General features: G+C 39.7%; 1 protein-coding gene across 4 annotated transcripts in view; it reads left to right on the top strand.

Annotated features, from left to right (window-relative positions):
* The window catches only part of TMEM267 (transmembrane protein 267), a 63,621-nt gene extending 43,728 nt beyond the window's left edge, over positions 1–19,893 (top strand). For 3 of the 4 annotated variants that reach the window (XM_037799264.1, XM_037799266.1, XM_037799265.1), the window contains exon 3: positions 14,494–19,893. In XM_037799264.1, coding sequence (XP_037655192.1) covers positions 14,494–14,829 — 336 coding nt within the window. In that variant the 3' untranslated portion in view covers positions 14,830–19,893. The remainder of the gene's footprint in view (positions 1–14,493) is intronic. The other variant, XM_037799267.1, reaches the window with a different exon arrangement.
* Positions 19,894–25,985: the final 6,092 nt, after the last annotated feature.

The following is a 25,985-nucleotide window of genomic DNA, read 5'->3' as shown; positions in this document are numbered from 1 at the left end:
TGCAAGAGTCTAAGCATTCATTTCAGTTTTGCCCCAGATTTTCTCTGTTGCTGACCCACAAACCACCAGCATTGATGTAGCGTCCCTGGGTTTTCCGAGCGGGCCCCCCTTCTCAGCTGTGATCTTCCAGGACCTCTGCTGAGGGTAGGCTGTGCTATGTCACTAGTGCGCGTCATCCTTCAAGGGAAGCCGCGGGCCACCGGGCCGTGCAGGGGTGCTCTCTGCCTGATGCAAAGATTAGCTTATAATTCTTGACTGGTGTTAAGTTCTGAATGAGAGGCAGGTAGTAGAACTGAGCACCACCCCTTTCCTCTTAGAGAAGATAGACGCACTAGGGGGAGGTCATTAGCATTTCAATGGACTCTCTCTGCCTGTGCCACACCCCTATCTGGGTCACAGAACTGGGAACTGAAAATGGCCGAGGCTTTCTCCACTGAGTCGAAAAAGGAGCAGAGCTAGTCAGAGACGACCCTCCAGCTCTCCAAGGTCAGTCGTCACCCAAAGCCTCTGTCGACTTGTTGGGGATTCATACCTCATAGTGAGCAGTTCCCATTCACTAATTAAAACCCCAGTTGGAGCTCAGCTGAGCTATATTCGCTCACTGGGAGAAAGCTGCTCTCTGGCATCACGAGGCTTTGTAGCTCGGGCTGTGGGGGAAGGGTCTCCCGATTTGGATCTGCAGTTCTTACAGATTTTATGCTGTGATCTTGGGCTTTCCTCCCAATTCAGTTTGGTGTATGATGAGTGGATGGTCACGTCTGTCCCCCTGCAGTTATTCCGGATTATTTACTAGTTGTTTCTGGTTTTCTTTAGTTGTTCCAGGGGGCTACTTAGCTTCCACTCCTCTCTATGCTGCCATCTTAGATCTCCTTTTCATTCCTTTTTATAGCTGAATAATATTTCATTTTTGTGTATACTGCTTTGCTTAGCCCTCCTTATATCAGGAAGATCACCCTGAGGTGAAAATGCAGTACATGGTCCTCTCCATCTTTTCTGAGTCTGTGTCTTGACATGGGCTTGTGCTTGCTTGTAGCCTTAGGAATTCCATTTTCTGGAATTCAAGTGCCCCCGCTACTCCCTATGTAGTTCTTTCTCCCCCTCCCAGTATGCTATTGTATGCCTTAAAACAAGTAATCCTTTGCCCCAGGCCTCTTGGACTTGTTTTTTTCACACTGCTTTAGCTGTTTGCAGGCTGCTTCTGCCTGAAGAGCAAGTTCTGGAAGGACCAGCTAGAGAGGAGTTTCCTGGTTCACTCTTTTAGGCTATCACCCAGTAAATTGGCACCAACCTACAGGCTCATCCATGTTGTCTCATGTATCAGAACTTCATACCTTTTCAACCATCAGGTTGCACGTAGTGTGCACATAGGGGTTACTCTGCTACCCTGGGATAAGCCCAGGGACCCACAATGGGAGCACAGGCTGGCTTCATACTGCATTGGGGGGTCTGGCGAGGAGCCAGCAAGGGCACCACCAGCTTCTACCCTATTTTAAAGCTGTGTTTCCTTGATTCATCACTTGCCCAGTTACTGCAATCCTTTAACTGTTTTCTGGAGTTCTGAGGAAGATAGCTCTGCTGGTTTTTACTAGTTCAAAGATTCTATGCAGGAATGGCATCCTGGAGTGTCTTTCAGCACCAGCTTTGTCAATCGGAGGCCTCTTTTATCTCTAAAGTAATATTTTGACTAAACTGTCTTGAAATGTATCATTGTGAGTCAGTTTTTTAACGTATAAATCCAGGTCTTTCATAGTGTTCTTGGATTATAGCTTTAAATAATAGTTCCATGCCATTCCTTAGGGTCTCTTCTTTAGGAATTCATGTTTCTTTTTGGCTTGTCTTCCTTTTCAACCATTTTCTCACTGACCCTTTTTACTTTTTCTTTACTAAACTTTGATTTGAACCTATTCTTCCCTGGATACATTGTAATATAGTCATTAATGAAATTTTTTTTTGTCTTTTTTTGTTGTTTGTGGAAGAGGGTCACAAGTTGAGGTGTTTTTATTCTATTTAAGTTTTCTTCCTGTATGGGCTTTTTATAGATTTGGCCTATTTCATCACTTCATTTCATGATTTTATACGATCCTTTGTTCTAATCTATTCTTAGTTAAGATGGTGTCAGCAAAAGGGCTGATATGAGCATTAACATGTTGTGAGATAGAAATCAAAAACAGGTGGAGACAAAAATGGAAGAATGATACAGAACTGTTATATATTATGACAAAGTACAAATCAAACAACTAAAAATGTAAAGAAGAGAGAGGGAAAGAGGAATGTAGAGTCACCTCTCTGATGTTTAGTCAGCAGGTGGGGAGTTAAAAAACTAGTTTAAGGAGTGGGTTTACAGATTGCTTATTCAAGGGTCTCCTTTGACATTCTGACCAGGTCTGTCTCTTTAATTGATTACTCTTTTTTTTTAAGGTGGTGTCAAGCTTGTGTGTGTCCTCTGATTTTTTTTAAAAGCAGTCGTAGTCACACACCATATCCTCCATCCAAAGTGTACAAGCAATGACTCTTGGTATAATCACAGAGTTATACTTTTACCACTGCAATCAATTGGCAAACATTCTCATTGCTCCGGAAAAAAAAAATCCTATACCCTTTATACTCCCCTATTATTGACACTTAGCTTTGTTACAACTAATAAAAGAATATTACAATGTTATGTTAACTATAGTCCCTAGTTTGCATTAATTGTATCTTTTCCCATATATCACCCTATTGTTAACAACTTGTAATGATGTGATTTGTTCTAGTTCATGTAAGAACTTTCTTATATTTGTATACTTAACCACTATCATCATTCACAACAGGTTTTGTGGTTATACAGTCCCATGTTTTATCCTCTAGCTTTCCCTCTGGCGATGTACACGACCCTAGATATCCTCTTTCAACCATACTCACGCTCAGCACTATTAATTGTACTTATAGTATTGTGCTACCATCATCTCTATCCATTTCCAAACATTTACAGTCAGCCTTATTAAAAATTCTGTACACCTTAAGCATCATCTGCCCATATGCTACCCTCTTTCTAGCTTCTGGTAATCTGTTCTCTAGTTTGAACTCACAGAGTTTGCTCATTGTAACTAGTTCATATTAGGGAGACCGTATAACATTTGTCCTTTTGTGTCTGGCTTATTTTGTTCAACATAATGTCCTCAAGGTTCATCCATGTTTTTGCATGCATCAAGACTTCATTCCTTCTTAGAGCTGCATAATATTCCATCAAATGTATGTATACAGTTTGATTATACACCTATCAGTGAATAGACTCTTGGGCCATTTACATTTTTTGGCAATTGTCAGTAATGCTGCTATGAACATTAGTGTGCAAATGTCTGTTCACATCCCTGCTTTCAGTTCTTCTGACTATATGCCTAGTAACAGAATTGCTAGATTATATGGCTGTTCTATACTTAGCTTCCTGAGGAACCATCAAACTGCCCTCCAAGTGGCTGCACCATTTTACATTCCTGCCAGCAGTGAATAAGTGCTCCTATTTCTCCACGCCCTCTCTAGCACTTGTAGTTTTCTGTTGTTGTTTAGTTGTTTTTTTTTTTTTTTTTGATAATGGCCATTCTAGTAGGTGTGAAATGATATCTCATTGTGGTTTTGATTTGCATTTCCCTAATAGCTAGTGATGTTGAGCATCTTTTCATGTGCTTTTTAGCCTTTTATATTTCCTCCTTGGATAAGTATCTATTCAAGTCTTTTGCCCATTTTAATTGGGTTGTTTGTCTATTTATTGTTGAGGTGTAGGATTCCTTTATATATTATGGATATTAAACAGTAGCATTGTAATAAAACCACATGTGGTTTGTCTTGGAGAATGATCCACATGCCCTTGAGAAGAATGTATATCCTGCTGTTTGGGGTTGCAGTGTTCTGTATATGTCTGTTAGGTCTAGTTCATTTATTATATTATTCAAGTTTTCTATTTCCTTATTGATCCTCTGTCTAGATGTTCTGTCTATTGATGAGAATGGTTTATTGGAGTCTCCAACTCTAATTGTAGAGATGTCTGTTTTCTTCCTTCGGTGTTGCCAGTGTTTGCCTCATGTTATTTGGGGGCATCCTCGTTAGTATTTATGATTGTTATTTCTTGGTGGATTGCCCCTTTTCTTTATAGTGTCATTCTTTGTCTCTTATAAGCAGCTTTTGACTTAAAGTCTTTTTGTCTGATAGTGGTATAGCTACCTCAGCTTTTTTCTGGTTATTGTTTGCATGGAATATCTTTTTCCAACCTTTCACTTTTAACCTATTTGTGTCCTTGGACCTAAAGTGAGTCTCTTGTAGACAGCTTACAGATGGATTATATTTTTATTCATTCTGCCAGTCTATGTCTTTTTTTTTAATAATTCATTTTTATTGAGATACATTCACATACCATGCAGTCATACAAAACAAAGCATACATTCAGTTGTTTACAGTACCATTATATAGTTGTGCATTCATTACCAAAATTAATTTTTTTTCTTCTCCCATTTTTCTACTCATCCATCCATAAACTAGACAAAGGGGGAGTGTGATCCATATGGCTTTCCCAATCACATTGTAACCCCTCATAAGCTACATTTTTATATAATTGTCTTCAAGATTCATGGGTTCTGGGTTGGAGTTTGATAGTTTCAGGTATTTACTGCTAACTGTTCCAATTCATTAAAACCTAAAAAGTGTTGTCTATATTGTGTGTACGAGTGCCTACCAGAGTGACCTCTTGGCTCCTTTTGGAATCTCTCTGCCACCAAAGCTTATTTCATTTCCTTTCACATCCCCCTTTTGGTCAAGAAGATATTCTCCATCCCATGATGCTGGGTCTAGATTCCTCCCCAGGAGTCATATTCCATGTTGCCAGGGAGATTCACTTCCCTGGGTGTCAGATCCCATGTAGGGGGAAGGGCAGTGATTTCACCTGCCAGGTTGGCTTAGCTAGAAAGAGAGGGCCACATCTGAGCAACAAAGAGACATTCAGGAGGAGGCTCTTAGGCATGATTATAGGGAGGCCTAGCCTCTCCTTTGCAGCAACAGTCTTGCCAAGGGCAAGTCCTGTGGTAGAGGGCTCAACCCATCAAACCACCAGTACCCTATGTCTGTGAGCACATCAGCAACCATCAAGGTGAGGAAGCCCAACACCCCTGCATTCTCCACCAGCTCCTCAAGGGGGCTGTGCATATTTTTTTCATTGTTTTCTTTTTTCAATTAACTTTTTTTAAAATAAACTATATTAAAAAAAATTAAAAAAACATATGATAAAAAAACATTACAAACAAGCCATAACAAGGGAGTGAGAAAAAGACAACTAACCTAAAATAAGTACTTTACTTCCAACATGTTCCTACTTTACCCCAAGAAAATAACCTAACATAGCAACATTTCTGTGAACTTGTTCCTACCATACTCATCAGAAATTAATAAACCATAGTCATTCCTGGGCATTCCCAGAACATTAAATTTACCCACGATAGCTTATCTGTTCTTTTTCGGTTATCATTCCCCCTTCCTTAATTGCTCTCTATTCCTAGTTCCCCTACATTCTCATTATAAACCATTTGTTTTACATTTTTCAGTGTTCACATTAGTACTAGCATATAATGTTTCTCTTTTTGTACCTGGCTTATTTCGCTCAGCATTATGTCTTCAAGGTTTATCCATGTTGTCATATGTTTCATGACATCCTTCCTTCTTACAGCTGCGTAGTATTCCATTGTGTGTATATACCACATTTGATTTATCCACTCATCTGTTGAAGGACATTTGGGTTGTTTCCATCTCTTGGCAATTGTGAATAATGCTGCTATGAACATTGGCTTGCAGATACCTGTTCGTATCACTGCTTTCAGATCTTCCGGGTATATACCAAGAAGTGCAATCGCTGGATCGAAGGGTAACTCTATATCTAGTTTTCTAAGGAAGTGCCAGACTGACTTCCAGAGTGGCTGAACCATTGTACAGTCCCACCAACAATGAATAAGAGTTCCAATTTCTCCACATCCTCTTCAGCATTTGTAGTTTCCTGTTTGTTTAATGGCAGCCATTCTAATTGGTATGAGATGGTATCTCATTGTGGTCTTAACTTGTATCTCTCTAATAGCCAGTGAAGCTGAACATTTTTTCATGTGTTTCTTGGCCATTTGCATTTTTTCTTCAGAGAACTGTCTTCTCATATCTTTTGCCCATTTTATAATTGGGCTGTCTGTACTGTTGTCATTGAGTTGTAGGATTTCTTTATATATGCAAGATATCAGTCTTTTGTCAGATACATGGTTTCCAAAAATTTTTTCCCATTGAGTTGGCTGCCTCTTCACCTTTTTGACAAATTCCTTTGAGGTACAGAAACTTCTAAGCTTGAGGAGTTCCCTTTTATCTATTTTTTCTTTTGTTGCTTGTGCTTTGGGTGTAAAGTCTAGGAAGTGGCCGCCTACATTGTCTTCTAGGAGTTTTATGGTACTGTCTTTTATATTGCGATCTTTGATCCACTTTGAGTTAATTTTTGTGTAGGGTGCGAGGTAGGGTTCCTCTTTCATTCTTTTGGATGTGGATATCCAACTCTCCCAGCTCCATTTGTTGAAAAGACTGTTATGTCCCAGTTCAGTGGCTTTGGGGCCTTATCAAAGATCAGTTGGCCGTAGATCTGGGGTCTATCTCTGAATTCTCAGTTCTATTCCATTAATCAATATGTCTATCTTTGTGCCAGTACCATGCTGTTTTGACTGCTGTGGCTTTATAGTAAGCTTCAAATTCAGGGAGTGTAAATCCTCCCACTTCATTTTTCTTTTTTAGAGTGTTTTTAGCAATTTGAGGCATCTTCCCTTTTCAAATAAATTTGATAACTAGGTTCTCAAACTCTGCAAAGTAGGTTGTTGGAATTTTGATTGGGATTGCATTGAATCTGTAGATAAGTTTGGGTAGAGTTGACATCTTAATGACATTTAACCTTCCTATCCATGAACATGGAATATTTTTCCATCTTTTAAGGTTCCCTTCTATTTCTTTTAGTAGAGTTATGTAGTTTTCTTTGTATAGGTCTTTTACACTTTTTGTTAAATTTATTCCTAGGTACTTAATTTTTTTAGTTGCTATTGAAAATGATATCTTTTTCTTGAGTGTCTCTTCACTTTGTTCATTTCTGGCATATAGAAACATTACTGACTTATGTGCGTTTATCTTGTTATCCTGCTACTTTGCTAAATTTGTTTATTAGCTCTAGTAGCTGTGTCATTGATTTCTCAGGGTTTTCCAGATATAACATCATATCATATGCAAACAATGACAGTTTTACTTCTTCCTTTCCAATCTGGATGCCGTTTATTTCTTTGTCTTGCCAGATTGCCCTGGCTAGCATTTCCAGCACAATGTTGAATAACAATGGTGACAGCGGGCATCCTGTCTTGTCCCTGATCTTAGAGGGAAGGCTTTCAGTCTCTCACCATTGAGTACTATGCTGGCTGTGGGTTTTTCATGTATGCTCTTTATCATATTTAGGAAGTTTCCTTCAATTCCTACCTTTTGAAATGCTTATATCAAAAAGGGATGTTGGATTTAGTCAAATGCTTTTTCAGCATCTATTGAGATGATCATTTGATTTTTCTTTTTTGATTTGTTAATGTATTGTAATACATTGGTTTTCTTACGTTGAACCATCCTTGCATGCCTGGAATGAACCCCACTTGGTCATGGTGTATTTTTTTAATGTGTCTTTGGATTTGATTTGCAAGTATTTTGTTGAGAATTTTTGCATCTATATTCATTAGGGAGATAGGCCTGTAGTTTTCCTTTTTTGTAGCATCTTTGCCTGGTTTTGGTATTAGATTGATGTTAGCATCATAAAAGGAGTTAGCTAGTGTTCCATTTTCTTCGATGTTTCGAAAGAGTTTAAGTAAGATTGGTGTCAATTCTTTTTGGAAAGTTTGGTAGAATTCCCCTGTGAAGCCATCTGGCCCTGGGCATTTATTTGTGGGAAGTTTTTTGATGACTGATTGGATCTCTTTGCTTGTGATTGGTTGGTTGAGGTCTTCTGTTTCTTCTGTGGTCAGTCTAGGTTGTTCATATGTTTCCAGGAAATTGTCCATTTCCTCTACATTATCCAGTTTGTTGGCATACAGTTGTTCATAGTATCCTCTTATATATTTTTAAAATTTCTTCAGGATCTGCAGTAATGTCACCTTTCTCATTCATTATTTTGTTTATATGGGTCTTCTCTCTTTTTGATTTTGTCAGTCTAGCTAGGGGCTTGTCAATCTTGTTGATCTTCTCAAAGAACCAACTCTTGGTATTATTTATTCTCTCTATTGTTTTTTTGTTCTCTATGTTATTTCTACTTTAATCCTTGTTATTTCTTTTCCTCTACTTGGTTTAGGATTGGTTTGCTGTTCATTTTCTAACTTCTTCAGTTGATCCATTAGTTCTTTGATTTTAGCTCTTTCTTCCTTTTAATTTATGCATTTAGTGCTATAAATTTCCCCCTCAGTACTGCTTTTGCTGCAGTTTTGGTATGTTGTGTTCTTATTTTCATTCGTCTCTATATGTTTAGCAATTTCTCTTGCTATTTCTTCTTTAACCCACTGATTATTTAGGAGCGTGTTGTTTAACCTCCAGGTGTTTGTGAATTTTCTAAGTCTCTGATGGCTATTGACTTCTAATTATATTCCATTATGGTCAGAGAATGTGCTTTGAATAATTTCAATTTTTTTTTTAAATTTTATTGAGGTTTGTTTTATGTTCCAGCGTATGATCTATTCTGCAGAAAGTTCCATGAGCACTAGAGAAGAATGTGTATCCTGGTGATTTGGGATGTAATGTTCTATATATGTCTGTTAAATCCAATTCATTTATCAGGTTGTTTAGGTTTTTAATTTCCTTATTGGTCTGCTGTCTTGTTGATCTATCTGTAGAAGACAGTGATGTGTTGAAGTCTCCCACAATTATTGTGGAAACTTCAGTTGCTTACTTTAGTTTTGCCAGTGTTTGTCTCTTGTATTTTGTGGCACCTTGATTGGGTGCATAAACATTTATGATTGTTATTTCTTGTTGAGCTTCCCCTTTTATTAGTATGAGTGGCCTCCTTTGTCCCTCATAACATCCTTGTTTCAAGTCTATTTTTTCTTTCACTTTCAATTTCTTTGTGTCCCTGTGTCTAAAATGAGTCTCTTCTATGCAACATATTGATGGTTCATTTTTTTTTTTTTTTGATCCAGTCTGCCAATCTGTATCTTTTGATTGGGGAGTTTAATCCTGTCATGCCCAGCAGATGGTGCTCTTCAGCCAACTAACTGTTCCTCACAGACCTAAGGTGGTACTGTGCCTTTAACTCTCAGCCAGCTCTGCCTTTGCTGGGTGTGTGGTTGAGACAGAGGTTGCCAGCCACTTTGGGGCAGGGTGGGTTGAAACTGTTGCTAGGATCCCAGACCCTGGGATCTGAAGTCTAATCAACAGTCTCAGACTGCACCGGGCCCTACCGTGCCCCTCTTTTCTTGGGGACGAGCCACCCTTCAGCAGCCTGTCCTTTGCCACCGTTAGAAGTTACTATGTCTCTTGGTCAGCCCTGTTCTGCCCCTGCCAGGGACAGTGTCAAAATGTCAGCTGCCAGCTACTTTCTGCTCTAAGGTGGTCAAAACTGTAGCTGTTCTCTCATAGCTGGAACTCTCTCCCCACCAGTCAAGAAGTTACTGCATCTCTCATTCAGCCCTGCTTCATCCCCCACCAGGGGCAGGCCTAAAACGGAGGCCACCAGCTGCTTTCCATAGCGGGCCATTTAATGTAGCTGTTCTTAGAGCTGAAGTCCAGCACCCCAAATTCACCAATCAAGAGCTGAAGTATGTGCCCAGCCCTGTCTTCCCTTTTTGTTGGGGAAGAGCCATTCTTCAAGCACACTGATGTCTTCCACCCCAAGAAGCCATTGTGACTCAGTCCACCCTGCTGCTTCTCCTGCTGGGTGCTTTCTATCCTGGGTGAGTTGTAAATTTAGCTGTACTTGGAGCTGGTACCCAGCAGTCTGGATTCACTAATCAGAAGCCACGATTGGTTCCCCCTGCTTCTGGGAGAGAGTGCTTCTATTTCCAGCCAGGGAGTGGTTCCCAAGGCAGCCTGCCACATCAGTGGGAGATGGGCACCAGCTGCCACAGCATGAAGCGATCCACTCACAGCTCTTGACTGCATTTTATCAGTCTCTTACATCCACTCATTCCTGGGTGGTGTATGGTGTTCTGGTCTCTGGAGCACCCTCAAACAGTTGTTTCAGACAGTTCCTGGCTATTAATAGCTCCCTTGGAGAATGAACTGAATCCTAGAACCTCCTACTCAGCGAGCTGCTCCGGGCACTGTGTACCGTGGGAGGCACCAGTCGTGCTGGTCCCTGCAGCCCCAGGCCTGGGGTGAGCAGACAGTGACTGTGGCCACTGCAAAGGGCAAGCCAGGCCCAGTGCAGGCTCAGCACTGCTGCAGTGGGTGTGGAGCACACCGGCCTGGATGGCCTCTGATTTTTGTTTTGGTTTGCTTTTGTTGTTGTCTTTTGTTTACAAGAACCTACATTTTTTCCTTTTAATTCTTATTTTCCCTTTCACCATCCAGTGTCCAGAAGGTGCCTCTCCCTTCCTTTTTATCATTTCCTTTCCAGGAAGCAATGCCTTTCAAATCATGCACACTTTTAAGTCCTTTCCCTGTAGTCAGTGCTCTGATTCCTAGAACCCTTTTCAGTATTTTTACACTTAACGGTTGGACTTCCAAGTAGTAATTTTAAATCAATCTTAGGCTTCCCCTCTTCTCTCTTCAATGCATTTTTTCCTGGCTTGTGATGGGAGTGTCAGAAAGAGTTCACTAATTTGCTGCTTATTTAATACAGGCAGCTTGAAGTTTGGGCATTTTCTGACTTCTGTTATGCTAAGAGTGTATGTTTATGTATACTTTTATTTCTCCTTCTGTTCTGCAGTGGTTTTGGAGGATATGTGGGAAGATTCAAATTTAGGCAAACTGCACTATTCTCAGCTTTCTTTTTATTTGGAATTATCTAGCTGCAATCAAGCCTTTAAATTAGATGTTCTAGTTTGCTAATGCTGCTGGAATGCAAAACACCAGAAATGGATTGGCTTCTTTAAAGGGGTTTTATTTGGTTACAGCATTACAGTCTTAAGGCCATGAAGTGTCCAAGATAAGTAGTCAACAATCAAGTACCTTCACTGGAGAATGGCCAGTGGTGTCCGGAAAACCTCTGTTAGCTGGGAAGGCACGTGGCTGGCATCTGCTCCAAGTTCTGGTTTCAAAATGGCTTTCTCCCAGGATGTTCCTCTCTAGGCCACAGCTCCTCTTCAAAATGTCACTCTCAATTGCTCTTCGGGCGTTTGTCCTCTCTTAGCTTCTCCGGAGCAAGAGTCTGCTTTCAATGGCCATCTTCAAACTGTCTCTCATCTGCAGCTCCTCTCTCAGCTCCTGGGCGTTCTTCAGAGTGTCCTCCTTAGCTGTAGCAAGCTCGCTCTTTCTGTCTGAGCCTTTGTAGTGCTCCAGTAAACTAATCAAGGCCCATGCTGAATAGGTGGGGCCACACCTCCATGGAAATGATCCAATCAGAGTTATCACCCACAGTTAGGTGGGGTGCATTTCCCCACCTAATCCAAACATTCCAACTTAATCCCCACTAATACATTTGACCCCACAAGATTGCATCAAAGAACATGGCTTTTTCTGGGGGACATAATATATACAAACTGTTACATTCCACCCCCTGGACCCCAGAAAAACATGATCTTTCCATATACAGAATATGTTCATCTCATCACAATATCACAGAAACTTAGGTCATTTCAGTAATGATAGTTAAGTACAAGATCCCATTAAATCAGTTATAGGCATGGTTTGTCCTAAGGCATAATTCCCCTCTAGCTGTGGACCTGTGAAACTTAGGACAAGTTATGTACTTCCAATATACAAAGGAGGGACAGTCATAGGGTAAACATTCCTGTTGCCATAAGGAGAAACTGAAAGGAAAACAGTGCTTAAGGGGCCAAAACAATTCCTAAAACCCGAAGGTCAAACTCCATTAGATTTCAAAGTCTGAGAGTCATTGATAGAATGACATTCATCCTTGGGGCTTGAGAGAGCGGGAGTCTAACCCTTCCTAAGAGCCTTTGCAGCAGCCCTTTCCTCTCCAAGCGCTGGGGTGAGTGCTCCAACATATCCACACATTGGGGAGACCACCTCTCAGCTCCACTGTCCTCACACATGGGGGCAGCACCCGAATTCTCTTCCATATCAGGGGCACACACTCAACCCCTTCAGAACAGTGGGGTGGTGGCTAGGCTCTCCCCAGTCCCCTGGGAATGTGCTCCACCCTCTTTGAGGCCTGAGGTGGCAACACTTTCTGGAACATCGAGGTGGAAGGCCCACCCTCAACCTCCGGGGCAAACTCACCCTTTCCATGCGTGTGGGCCACTCTGCTCTCCCAGCCTGAGACCTCTTGACTCCAGACCTCAACCTCCATGGTTCTGTCTTTGAAGAAATTTTTCCTTGAATTTGCTCCTTGTCTGTCTCCTCTTGTCCAGACCGGCAGCAGCTCTGTCTGTAAAGAGCTCACAAAAATTCTTTTGGCTTCGCATGAAGCACACAGGAGTCAAAGCTGTCAGACAGTAGGACCTTCCACAAATCCTTTCTGCTTAACTCCTTCTCCAATCTTGACTTGTACTGAAACGGCAGCCGGGTTCCATGTTTGGTTACATCATCACATTGGGCTATAGCTTCTGGGGTTTCACTCCCTGGAAGCCCAGAGTTTTTCAGGCCATTAATTTCTGGTTTCTTTGAAACCAGCACTTCATTTCTCAGCTTATCTCTGTCCTCTCACATTTTACTATAAACTGCAAGTAAAAGCCAGACTAATTCTTCTGTATTTTGCTTGGAGATCTCATCAACTGAATACTCCAGATCATCGCTTTCAAATTCTGTGTTCCATCCAACACCAGGACTCAATTTTGCCAAATTCTCTGCCACTTTAAAACAAGGATTGCCTTCCTTCCAGTTTGCAACAAGACATTCATTTCTGCTCAAGGCCTCATCAGAAGTATCTTTAGAGTCCATATTTCTACCAATAGTCTCTTCAAAGCAATTTAGGCCTTTTCTGTTGAGCTCCTCACAACTCTTCCAGAATTGTCCCCTTATCCATTTAAAAAGCCATTCCAACATGTTTGGTATTTGCAAACTCAGCAGCACCAGCACTGTACTCCTGGTACCAAAGTCTGTTCTAGTTTGCTAATGCTGCTGGAATGCAAAACACCAGAAATGGATCGGCTTTTATAAAGGGGGTGTATTTGGTTACAAAGTTACAGTCTTACAGCCATAAAGTGTCCAAGATAAGTCATCAACAATCGGGTATCTTCACTGGAGGATGGCCAGTGGCATCCGGAAAACTTCTGTTAGCTGGGAGGGCACATGACTGGCATCTGCTCCAAGTTCTGGTTTCAAAATGGCTTTCTCCCAGGATGTTCCTCTCTAGGCCACAGCTCCTCTTCAAAATGTCACTCTCAATTGCTCTTCGGGCGTTTGTCCTCTCTTAGCTTCTTTGGAGCAAGAGTCTGCTTTCAGTGGCCGTCTTCAAACTGTCTCTCATCTGCAGCTCCTCTCTCAGCTCCTCGGTGCTCTTCAGAGTGTTCCTCTTGGCTGTAGCAAGCTCGCTCTTTCTGTCTGAGCTTATATAGTGCCCCAGTAAAGTAATTAAGGCCCATGCTGAATGGGTGAGGCCACACCTCCATGGAAACTATCCATTCAGAGTTATCACCCACAGTTGGGTGGGGTGCATTTCCATGCAAACAACCTAATCCAAACGTTTCAACTTAATCCCCACTATTATGTCTGCCCCCACAAGATTGCATCAAAGAACATGGCTTTTTCTGGGGGACGTAATATATAAAAACTGGTACAGATGGGACCAAAGCTTCATTCACGGATTCACTTGGGTTAAGCCTGAAATTTTCATTTGTTTGGTTATTGATTACATTTTTCACAGTGGATTAGAAATTTTAATGAAGTTTAACTTAATTTTAGAATATTTATTTAAAATAATACAGTCTCTCGAAATGTTGTAAGGAAATTCTAAAACTGTTCAAAACTGTTATGAAATGATTATAAAAAGAGTATTCCCCCTTTTTTTGGCCTTCATAAGAAATATTTTGTTTGGTTGTGAGACTTTTTTCAATGCTCAATAGGCTTTAGGCAATTCTTTTAAAATCTATATTTTATTTAGGACATAAACTATGTATTTTGACCTTTCTAGGCAAATAAATTAATCACTGTGCTCCTTGAATTTTGCTTTTAGTTTTAATGTAAAGAACATCTTGCTCACACTTATCTTCTTTGCTTTATACATGAAAGATTTGATTCATGTATCCTGAGGTCACCTAGGAAATGTTTCCTTGCATTTCCAGTAGACTCCTGGAAAATATATTAAAATATTAAGAAACATCTATACATGTTTGCCAAGAAGTGAATGAACCTTCTACTACTTTCCCCCCTCAGGCTGCTTTGACTCTTCCACGAAGACCTTTCCTTCACTGCTCCACTGTGATACCCACTGTGGTTCTGACCCTGAAGTTGACTATGCACCTTTTCAAGCTCAAAGACTCATGGTGCTTTCTTCCCTGGATGCTATTTATATCTTGGACCTCACATCATATCCGAGATGGAATTCGTCATGGCCTGTGGATATGCCCATTTGGAAAAACTTCTCCTTTGCCATTCTGGCTTTATGTAATAATGACATCATCTTTACCTCATATCTGTTCATTTGTTATGTACTTAACAGGGACCAGACAAATGATGTCTTCAAAACATGGAATCCGTATTGATGTCTGAGGTAAGCTTATGGCAGTTTTAGAGAAGCAAATGGTTCAGAGACTATAATTAAGTAGCCAACAGTAAAGGGATTTTTTTAAAACACTGTTATTCACTCATTTTGCCAAAATATTTTAATTCCTGAATCCTGTTACTCAGGAAACACAATTTACATATATACATGTATTTGTTGTAATTCTATTTCTTTCATCTGTAACACCCTAGTACAACGTTAGGGTTTCATTTATTCCACGTTATGTTTTTCATAGCCTGTTCTGTTTATCTGGCTTTATTAGTAGCTCTAATCTGTTAGATCAATATCCAGGTAAGTTTTCTGGAAGTATACCATAAGTTAATCTTTTGGAAAACGGCTCAAATTTTAGGATGACTAATTTGTGGAAAGTTAACATTACATTTGGATCCACATTTTCCTGAGATACTGAACAGTGAAATGACCAAAATAAAAGAGATCATGAATAAGATTTATAGTGAATGCAAACATTTATTTCATATTTGTTGATCCTGACTGAAATTTAATTTGCAAAGTGCTTTAGTGAGTTGTGATTACTGGTAGCATCTGCTTCAGAGCACTTGTGACAAATCATTATAAGATATATAAAAGACAGTAACTAACATTAAATCTAGATAATTTAGGAAATTCAGTTGTGATACATTGGGTATAAAAACTTCTTACTAAAGTATTATTTTTTTTACTGTCTTTGCCCTCAAATCTCATGTGGTCAAGTTTTATTTGTTTTGAAAAATACAACTGAAAGTCAACAAAAAGTTACTTAACATAGTTAACAAAATATTGATACTTGGATCATAACCATTGAATGTGAATCACACAATGTAATGTAGTTTCAAATGAAAACTCCTAAATGTGCCACTAAAATTGTTTATTTTTTATTTATTTGTCTACATACTATTCAATATATTATTCCAGTTAAATCATTTTTTAAAATTTTGCCTACTGAGTTTCATTTTTTTTCAAAATAAAGTAGGTTAGTTGCTATAAATTCTACATTTGCAGTTTTATGTTACTTTAATGTTTAAAGGCAATGTCCCCTAAGTACCTACTTTTCTTTATGGCATATGTAACACCTACTGTCTTCATCTTTTCTTAGAGGTTTGTGATTTGCAAGGCTAGTGATTGTGTGCCTTATTCTCTGAGAAACAGTGAATGACTCATAAAGCAATGCCTTACCCAAAGCAGATTTTCTTGTATGATATTAAGTTAAACAGAGCTCAATAAAATGTTGTGAGAATTCAAGCTCTTAAGTTGGAGAAGCACCTTTTTTTCTTGTTAACAAATTGGTTGCAATCTAGTAAATTTTACAATCTATTAGCTCCTACGAAGTGTTATCGTTCAAGAGCAATTATTTTATCAATGTAGTTGGCATAATAATAAATATTATACAGTGGGGATAAAGTTGATTAAGGTCAAGATTTTTAAAAAGCATCTGATTTCAGAAATTCATGGAAATATATCTCTTTTGCAACTCTTTCTGACTAAATTATAAAACCCTTTCTACTTTTTCTTTCTGTATTAAATGCAGGACCTTATTTAAGAATATCACATTGGTATTTGGAGGGTTGTCCTAACTTTCCTTTATTAGAATGGGAATTTGCTTTAGCCATGACTCCTTGCTTAAACAATTTCTGCAGATTTTTAGTTTATCTATGTCTTCCTCTATCATCAGAAATGTTCCTTTCCTCTAAATGAGCACTGAAAGATGTGGTTGTAACCTCTAGAAAACCAGCACCCCACTTACCATGCTTTCATTCTGTTTCTGCTACTAGCAAAAGTGTTGTGTCATTACAGCATTATATTTGAAAGTTACACTGCATCTTGTCTACATGTATGTCTTTTTCTCTATCCTCTAGACTTCCTTAGTTCACTTAGTATTTCTCTCTTGGTCATTTCACTGATCCAATATCCCAGTCTGTTGTCACCTTGAGCCATGTTCTTCATGCCAGCTACCCTGGAAAACTTCCACCACTGAACTATTTTTTACTGAAACCCAAGCCTGGCCGTTGTTAGTGGTGTGCTAAGAACCCCTATTATGTATGGGGTAAAAACTCCCATTCATCTCTCTTCCTTACTATAACTTCTACCTTTCTCCTAAGCAACCACTCAGCCACTCTCCTCCCGATCCACAGACAGATACCCCACAACTCCTTTTTCTTTTGGCTGATGGAACACTTGCTCAGTTTTTCCCATCTTCCCAACTCTAAGAGAGAGGAAGAGGGGTTATCCTTGCTCCCTAACTTCACAGCTAAATTGTTTATCCATTATAGTGCTCGGCGTTTTGTCATTTGAAATCTCATTATATTGCTTGCCCCAAAGCCTTCTCAACCTCACATTTACCCCTTAAGACTCACTTTTACCTTCTTTGATAATATGAGCACCTTTGGATCCTTTTTTCCCTTTTATTCCGACTCTAAGTTACTAGATGACCGTCTGGAATCTGGACTTAAATATTCCTGTCTTTCTCTATACCGTTGATTCATTGCCATATGACATCAGCCACCCACGAGTCTAACAGGCCTCTGTACCTCGTTTGGTGGCACTGCTCATCTCCGAGTTCTCACACTTTGTTTCCTTTCTCTAGGCTAGTAGTTCTCAAACTCTAGTGTTCATTGGAATCACTTGGAGGACTTGCTAGAACTGAATTGCTTGGGCCCCACCCCCAGACTCCTGATTCAATAGGTCTGGGGTGGGACCTGAGAATATACATTTCTGACAAGTTCCCAGATGAGACTGATGCTGCTGTTCACTGCTCTAGACCCATCCTGCTTCTTTAACTTCATTTTCCTCCCTTCCCTTCCCTTCATTGAATCTACTCTTTGCCGTGTCCATATCTTCAGTTTTTCTTAACCTTCCCTCCTACCAGGCCCATCAGCCCTCTGCTGTGTACCTTTAACCCTGTCCTTGCCCTACCTGTACAGTGCTGTAAGCTACTATATGCTATTTCAACACCAGGTTTCCTTGGGTATCATCCAATTAGCCAATCCAGAATAATCTAAATAGTCTGCTTTCCCCGTTTAGGCCACATGTTTTTGAAGAAGTTGTGGAAATGGGTACTTAATAATACTTTGCTCGCTTCTGCAAAATTTTTTTTCATATTATCATTCTGGACAAGCCAAGCCTCAGAATGTCTGCCATGCAGCAGTTATCTGATAATGGAAACCCAAGGACTAGGGTAGGCCCTTTAAGCAGTAATGCTTCATGAACCCATTCTGTTGCCCCAGCTAACAGAGCAGAGGAGTAGGCCAAAGTGACCCAGTGTTGCCAAATTGTAGCAGGTTTAGACTTAGAAGATGGCCAGGTACAGGAGCTTTGACCAACAGGGCTGGTCTCTAAGAGAAGAGAAAGTAGACAACTGGGGCTCAGAACATGCAGAACTGCTAAAGGGTTATATTTTCAACTTGTACTAAATCCCAGGGTACCTTGAGTCAGGCCTATGGAAATTCAGTGGAGTATAAACTTTTTACTAAGAATTTCAGTTGATGGACTTTGCATTTCTCAGAGTTACAGAATGATAAAACTGAAGAAGATTGTATGAGTTCATTTGATCCTGTGCTCTGCTTTCAAATTGGACATGCCCAATGATTATCAAGCCTATTTTTACAAATTTCAAGAGAAGTTCAAATTCTTTATAATTTTTACAGTCTGTTCCAAAAAGGATAGCACATGTATTTTATTTCACATTATCTGTATGCATAAAGTCTGCATATAAAAAGTCTAGTATGGTATTACAAGGCTATAAAGTCTACTGATCCCTTGCACAATTTTATGCAACTAGTCAAACATCAGGATGATGGGGTAGGTGACATACTCAAACCTCTGGGTGTGAAATTCTGTAAAAATCTTCAGATAGAAGTGTACCATATTTTAAATGCCATGGCCTCCTAAACATGGAAAATAATATATATTGCTTTGTATTTTAAATTCTCCCTTAAAGGCAAACTTGGCATATAGCAATCTATTTCCTATAATTACACCAGATTAATGAGGCAATAAAATGTAAAAATTTTAATGAGTCTATATAATTAGTCTACAAATTAGAAATAAGCAAAGTTTTTGGATTTATGGGGGTAGACAAGACTGTTCCTCCTTGACAGCTGGTTTGGTGCAGTGATGAGTTGTTTAGCGACAGTGAGCAAGCACTTTTGAGAATCATTCTGGATCATTCCCTGATGTCTATGGCTGGATCATCCTGGAAATGTACAGGACTGAAAACAGTTGTACTTACTTCCCTGCTGCATCATTTGGCATGCAGTGTCCATTGCTTTGTATGTTTTGCACTCTCTTCTAGGTGTCGTTACACTGGGCAGCTAAAGAAGAATTTAATGAAATTTTTCCAGCATGCCAGAACATCCAGCAAAGCTCCGTCTGTCATTTTATATGATCCCTGATATACTGACTGCAAAATACAATATGTTAACTGCTGGTCAAATAACATATCTGCCAAATGTACAGATAGATTTTATCGTGTTTGCCTATGATTTCTCCTCGAGATCCAAATCAGGATCTTACAAAAAAGAAATTGTTGAACTGAATTTCACTGGTAAAGTTCTAGAGTGAGAGCCCTTATGGAATTTCTTTTCTTAATTGCTAATTTCCTCATCTCATTAAGTGACTCACCAAAGCAAAATCGTACCATCACGGGACCTCAGAGTAATCTAATTATCCTTTTGCCTTGAGCCAGGATAGCTTATAAACTACTCCACATCATGAGTATTCTTAGCCTTAGAATCTCCTGAGAGAAACTGTATTCTGTTTCTCCTTATAAACTCTTGTGGTGTTTTTAATATCTCTGTTTCATGTGATGAAAGACATGTTGAATTTAATTCTCATGGAGTTTGTAAAAGTGGTGAGAGATTGACTTTGATCTGGTTTCATTATGAATTTATAGATCTTAGTTATTGGGGTACTTGTTATTTCTCTGTTACATTAATAAATGCTTGTATCTGATTGTTGCTCATTATTTCAAGTACTGTAATAGTTGTAAGTTATAGAAATAATTGTCTACTGTAAATACCAAGGAATTCAATCTGATTAAAATGTAACATAAAACAGTTATGAGATCTTTTTTTCTCAATTTAGCAAATATTTAAAAGATTGATAATATCCAGTGTGACAGGAGGTACACGGAAATGGGCTGGGCATTCTTAGTGGAACAATAAATTAACACAGTCTTGCCAGAGGGAATTTGGTAATATGTTTTAAAAGTACAAACCAGTTTACCCAGAAATTCCAATTCTAGCAACTTATTCTAAGGAGAAAAAAAAAAAAAAAAAAAAATATTTATATATATATAATAATATTATATTATTATATATATATATAATATATATATATATATAATATAAATATTATATATATATAGGCTGCTTAGAAGTCTTTCAAAAGATCAGTAACCTAGATTATTGTACAAACAATGGAATACTAATTCCTGAGTCATTTAAATGGATGAGGTAGATTTTTGTTATGATATGCAAAGGTGTCTGTGTGAAATATGTAAAAACAAAAACCAGTAGTAGACAGTATGGTTCCATTTTTGTAAAATTGACACACACATTCCTGTAGGTGTAGAAAAGGTGTAGAAAACAATTTTAAAACACAGCTACTAAGGAGAATGGTCTTCTCCGGCTATGGGATTGTGTTCCGGTTTGCTAGAGCTGCCGTTATGTAAAATACCAGAAGTGAGTTGGCTTTTATAAAGGAGATTTATTAGGTTACAGATTTGCAGTTCTAAGGCCATAAAAGTGTACAAACTAAGGCATGAACAAGAGGATACCTTCACTAAAGAAAGTGATGACATCCAGAACACCTCTGTCAGCTGGGAAGGCACGTGGCTGGCATCTGCTGGTCCTTTGCTCCCAGGTTCTGATTTCAAAATGGCTTTCTCCAAAATGTCTCTGGGCTTCTGTCTCTCGTAGCTTCTCTCTCTCATCTATGCATCCTTGCTTGCTCTCCCAGGGCGTTTCTCTCTAAGCATCTGGGGGTACTCTGTTAGCTTCTGGGCTGTGTCGGCCCCAGAGCTCTCTTAAGGACTAAACTAATCAATACCCACCTTGAATGGGTGGGGTCACACCTACATGGAAATAAGCTAATCAAAAGGTTTCACCCACAGTTGGGTGGGTTACATCTCCATGGAAACAACCTAATCAAGAGATCCTACCCACAATAAGTCTGCCCCCACAAGATTGCATTAAACAACTTGGGTTTTTCTAGGGTGCACAATAGATTCAAACCAGCACAGATGGTGAGGAACCTCTGCTTTGACTCTATATTTACATATTATATCAGTTTTTACAATAACCGTTTATTCTATTAAATAAAGGTATTTCTGTTTTTCTATCATAACTACAATTCTGACTGTGGGGCAGGCCTGGCCTGACATCAGCACCGGACACTTGCAGCTCCTCGGAGGGTTGAACGGTGGACTCCAGTGCCAATTGTCCTGGTGGTTCAGTGAGCTGTTCACCTGCTACTACGTTCCTTTGCAGTTTCCTGGGTCAGTGATATTAATGCTAAGCATGTAAAGTGGAAGGCTGATAGAAAAATGTCCTAAATCTGGGTGCTGCTAAATAAAGTATGAAGCATTGGGATTGTGGTTACATAACAGAGACCACATTTAAATGTAGTATTTCTAAATGACAGTGATCATACCTCACTGACCTATTTCATAACAATCACAGGGGAGCGGCTGGAGCATTTTATTCATGAAAGACCCTACAATAAGGACTGCATTGTATGCTGTAGAAGCCCTGCTTTCCTTGCAGAGAGCCATGTGTAAATACCACATTCCCTCTTCCTGGATTTCTACAGCTGATTGCTCAAGTCTGTAACAATAGTCTCTCAGTCTTAAGATTGGTTTCCTGGTCAGCAGAGACTTGGGTGTTTCTCCAAATTCTAAACTGGCAAAGGACTGCTCTTACACAATCCAGCCTCCGTGTAGGGTGGCATGGGCCCCAGGTCAGAGCTCCTGGAAGGGGCTCTGCCATTTCTAGGGTATGAGACCCAGAACAAATAACTCTGCAAACTGCCTGGTTCCATCTCATGAGAGTGAATTAAAATAAATCTCAGGGGATCTTTGAAAAGGTAAAAAGTATCACCAAAGGATGCGAAGATTATGGGTGCGAGATGGGAAGTCTTTCTTAGAGATTGGTTTGCTTAGAGATTATAGGATACATCGTGTGTGTGTGTGTGCATGCATGTGTGTGCACCTGCACTTTTTTTTTTTTTTTTTTTTTTTGCTGCAATAACAAATTACCACAAATTTCATGGTTTAAGACAAATTTATTATCTTACAGTTCTGTAGCTCAGAAATCTGGCATGGGTCTCACACATGGATTGTCAGTTGTTCAGGGCCAGGCCTAGTTCATGTAGAGCACAGTTTAGAGCTGCTGCAAGACCAAAAAACACACCAAAAAACACACAGAAGCAGATACAGGTTTATTGGGACTTATGAACAGGAGTTCTCCGATGGCAGCCGTCCAGATGTTTAATACTCTGCACAGGATGTGGGGAGTACAAGGAGTAAAACGTGATTTTAGAATGAAGACATCCGATATGCAGTGGTACCTCAATACTTATCATTAATTGGTTCTGGGAGGCATGACACGTACCAAAAACAATGAGTACCAAACAAATTTTTCCCATAAGGAATAATGTAAATAAATTTAATGCATTCCCAAATTAAAGACAATGCACATTTTTTAAGGCAATATGTAAAAAGATAATGGTTCTATATCGTTACTTTACAAGAGAAATAAACCTAGAAGTTAATAGAGACTTAGAATAAATAAAATAAAAACTTCACTTTACCTTGACTGAGGAGAGTCCATGGCCTAATGGGATGGTGGGAGGAGAGTGGTGAGGAGAAGTTACACTGAGTGTTGCTTGGAAGGAGAGTGCCCCTCCAACAGAACATCAGGCATTTGCACTGAAAATGTGAAATTGGTCATTCAATAAATTCACATTTCTGCTTATCAGAGCTTTGTCCGGATGGTACTTCTCCACAAAGTTTTGAACTTCTGCCCATTTTGCACACATTTCTTTTATCAAGGAACTGGGGACATCCTCCCTTCTCTCCTCCTCACCTGAAGAAATCCCTCCCACCACCTGTTATTGCTGCTCATTCTGCAGTTCCTGCAGCTCCTCAGTGCTGAGCTTTTCATGATGTTCCTCCACCAACTCCTCAACATCGGCAGCATCGACCTCCAGACCCACAGATTGGCCGAAAGATACAATATCCTGCACAACTGAACCCTCTGTACCTCCAGGCCTAGGGTCAGCCTCAAACCCTTCAAAGTCTCTCTGAGTCACAGCTTCTGGCCACAGATTCTTCCATGCCGAATTCATTGTCCTATGAGACTCCATTCCAGGCCTTATCAACAAGGTTAAGGCAGTGCAGGATATTGAAATGCTCCTTCCAGGATTCTGTGAGGGTCAAAGCACCTCTTGGAAAAGCACCTTGATGTACAACTTTTTGAAGTTTGAAATGACCTGCTGGATGAGAGGAGTAGAATTGGGGGGCAGGAACCTTATAGTGATGAAGCTGAACCCCTCCAGTAATTTATCCTCCAAGCCTGGTGGGTGGGAAGGCACATAACCCAAAAGTAGGAGAGCTTTCACAGGCAAATCTTTCTCCAGCAAATATTTTGTCACCAAGGGACCAAACACTTCATTTATCCACTCGCTGAAAAATTGCCTCATGATTCAAGCTTTGCTGTTTGCCCTCCACATCACATGGCATTTGCTTTTTATGACATTATGCTTCCTGAAAACTCATGAATTTTCACTATGACAGACTAGTACAGGCTTGAGTTTTAAGTCCCTGCTAGTATTCACATGTAACAATAGAGTGAACCTGTCCTTCATTGATTTGCGGCCTGATAATGCCTTCTCTTTTGTGATATAGGTTCTACTTGGCATTTTTTCCCAAAAAAAGTCTGGTTTCATTATAGCTAAAAACTTGGTGGGGAATAAAACCCTCAGCCTCTACATAGTCCTGAAATTCACTGATAAGATTCATCAGCAGCCTTTTTATTAGCACTTGCTGCCTTACCATACCTCATGACATTATGGATGCTGGTCCTTTTTTTAAAATTATCAAACCAGCCATGGCTGACCTTAAAAACATCAACACACTCATCACTCAGTCCGGTTTGTTTTGCAAAAGAGTGACATGCAACACATTTATTTTTTCACATACCATGGCTTCCAATACACTGTCACCTGCTATATTAGGGTTTTCTAGGGAAACAGAATCAATGAGGGATATCTATAAATACAAGATTTATAAAAGTGTCTCACACAACCGTGCATATGCACGCGTCCAAATTCTATAGGGCAGGCAGCAAACTGGCAACTCCAATGAAGATGTTTGATGAACTCCTCAGAAAACAAACTGGCAACTTCGACAAACTCCTCAGGAAACACTTCACTGGTCAGCTGAAGAAGAAGTGAAGGTCCTCTATCTGTCTTGCTTAAAAGTCTTCAACTGATTGGATTAAATCCAGTTGACTGCATTCTCTCATTGTAGAAGACACACCCTTCGTTGATGTCATCAGTCACAGCTGCAGCCAATTGACTGATGATTTAGTAAACCAGCCTATTGGTTTATTAACCAGCCACAAACATCCTTGCAGCAACAGTTAGGCCAGTGCTTACTTGACCAGACAGCTGGGTATCATCACCTGGCCAAGTTGACACATGAACCTAACGATCATACCCACTAACTGCTTCTCATCGACCCAAATTAACAACAGCTTTTCAACTTCCTTGAGTGTTTGGAAATGCTGCTTTGTTAGTGCTTTAACTCCTTTCTCAACATCAGCCTTTTTTGATCACTTCTTATTCTTAATGATGGTGGAGACAGTTGTTCTAGGCATACCATATTCCCTACCAAGATCAGTAATGCTAATACCGCTCTCATATTTGCCTTTTCTTTCTTTCTTTTCTTTTCTTTCTTTCTTTCTTTCTTTCTTTCTTTCTTTCTTTCTTTCTTTCTTTTTCTTTCTTTCTTTCTTTCTTTCTTTCCTTTCTCAATGGTGGTGCGAGGTAATTTTCTTTTCTGCTCAGTGCTATCACTAATCATTTTCTTAGGACTCATGATGAAAAAAACACAAAAATACACAAAATGACCACAGAAGCTAAGATAAGACCACAAGGGAAAGTGCACAGGGCAAGAGCTACCATGTGACAAACAGTTGGCCCTTTGTTTTGGCTTGAAAGGGTAGCAATTGATGATGCAACTGACACCAACAAGTTCTAGCTTGTGCATCGAGGACCAAACAAGTGAGGAGTACTGGGACAAAATTTTCACATCAAAATGCATCAAGTACCAAATTTGATGAGTTTCAGAGCAGTCAAGTACCAAAGTATGACTGTAGTATGAGGACATCAGGTCTCTAGAATAATCATTAAAGGGACCTAAAACCTGATGTTTTACTGAGATTAGTGTCTAAGACTAAGATACAATCAATGCCATTTTACATCCATAGTTACATTCTTCCCCTTACAGGGACATTGTTTACTTTCTTGACCTTTGTCCTTGGCTAAAGCAGGTGTGCTATGGGACATTTAGGAGGGGGCCTGGGTCGTGGGCCCCACTCCAGTTGTTTCAAAACCATTCATTGAATCATCCAGTTTTCCCTCATGTGAAATGCTAAATGCTTTACCACATATTAAATTCCCATAGGCATTATGTCTACTTCTGGATTTATGCATTAGTATCACACCATTTTAGGTAGATTTACAATATATGTTAACATCCAGAAGGAGGTCCAGAAAGACAAGTCACCTCTGATTATTCTTCCTTTTCAGAGTTTCCTGGGGGCATTCTTACTGTTCATTAGCTGACCACTTGAGATACCAAGCAAGTGGTATCAAGTGGTACCAAGTGGTATCAAGTGATATCAAGTGGTACCAAGTGGTACCAAGTGGTATCAAGCTGGCAGGAAGCTATAGTGTTAACCAGGAATAAGAAATTCAGTGCAAGGGAAATCCCCTACTTTGACTCTTGGTTCAAACTCTATTCCAACTGTTTGGTCCTGTGTTCTTTTCTCCTGTTTACTTTGGCATACCTGATGACCAAATCCTATCACACATTTAATTACAGAGTATAAATCATGAAACCACAGTTCTGGGAGAGCTCTTG

The sequence above is a fragment of the Choloepus didactylus genome, chromosome 11 (genome assembly GCF_015220235.1).
Source record: "Choloepus didactylus isolate mChoDid1 chromosome 11, mChoDid1.pri, whole genome shotgun sequence".
Taxonomy (NCBI): Eukaryota; Metazoa; Chordata; class Mammalia; order Pilosa; family Megalonychidae; genus Choloepus; species Choloepus didactylus.
The sequence above is the reverse complement of the archived record's forward strand: the minus strand, read 5'-3'. Positions and strand labels throughout refer to the sequence as shown.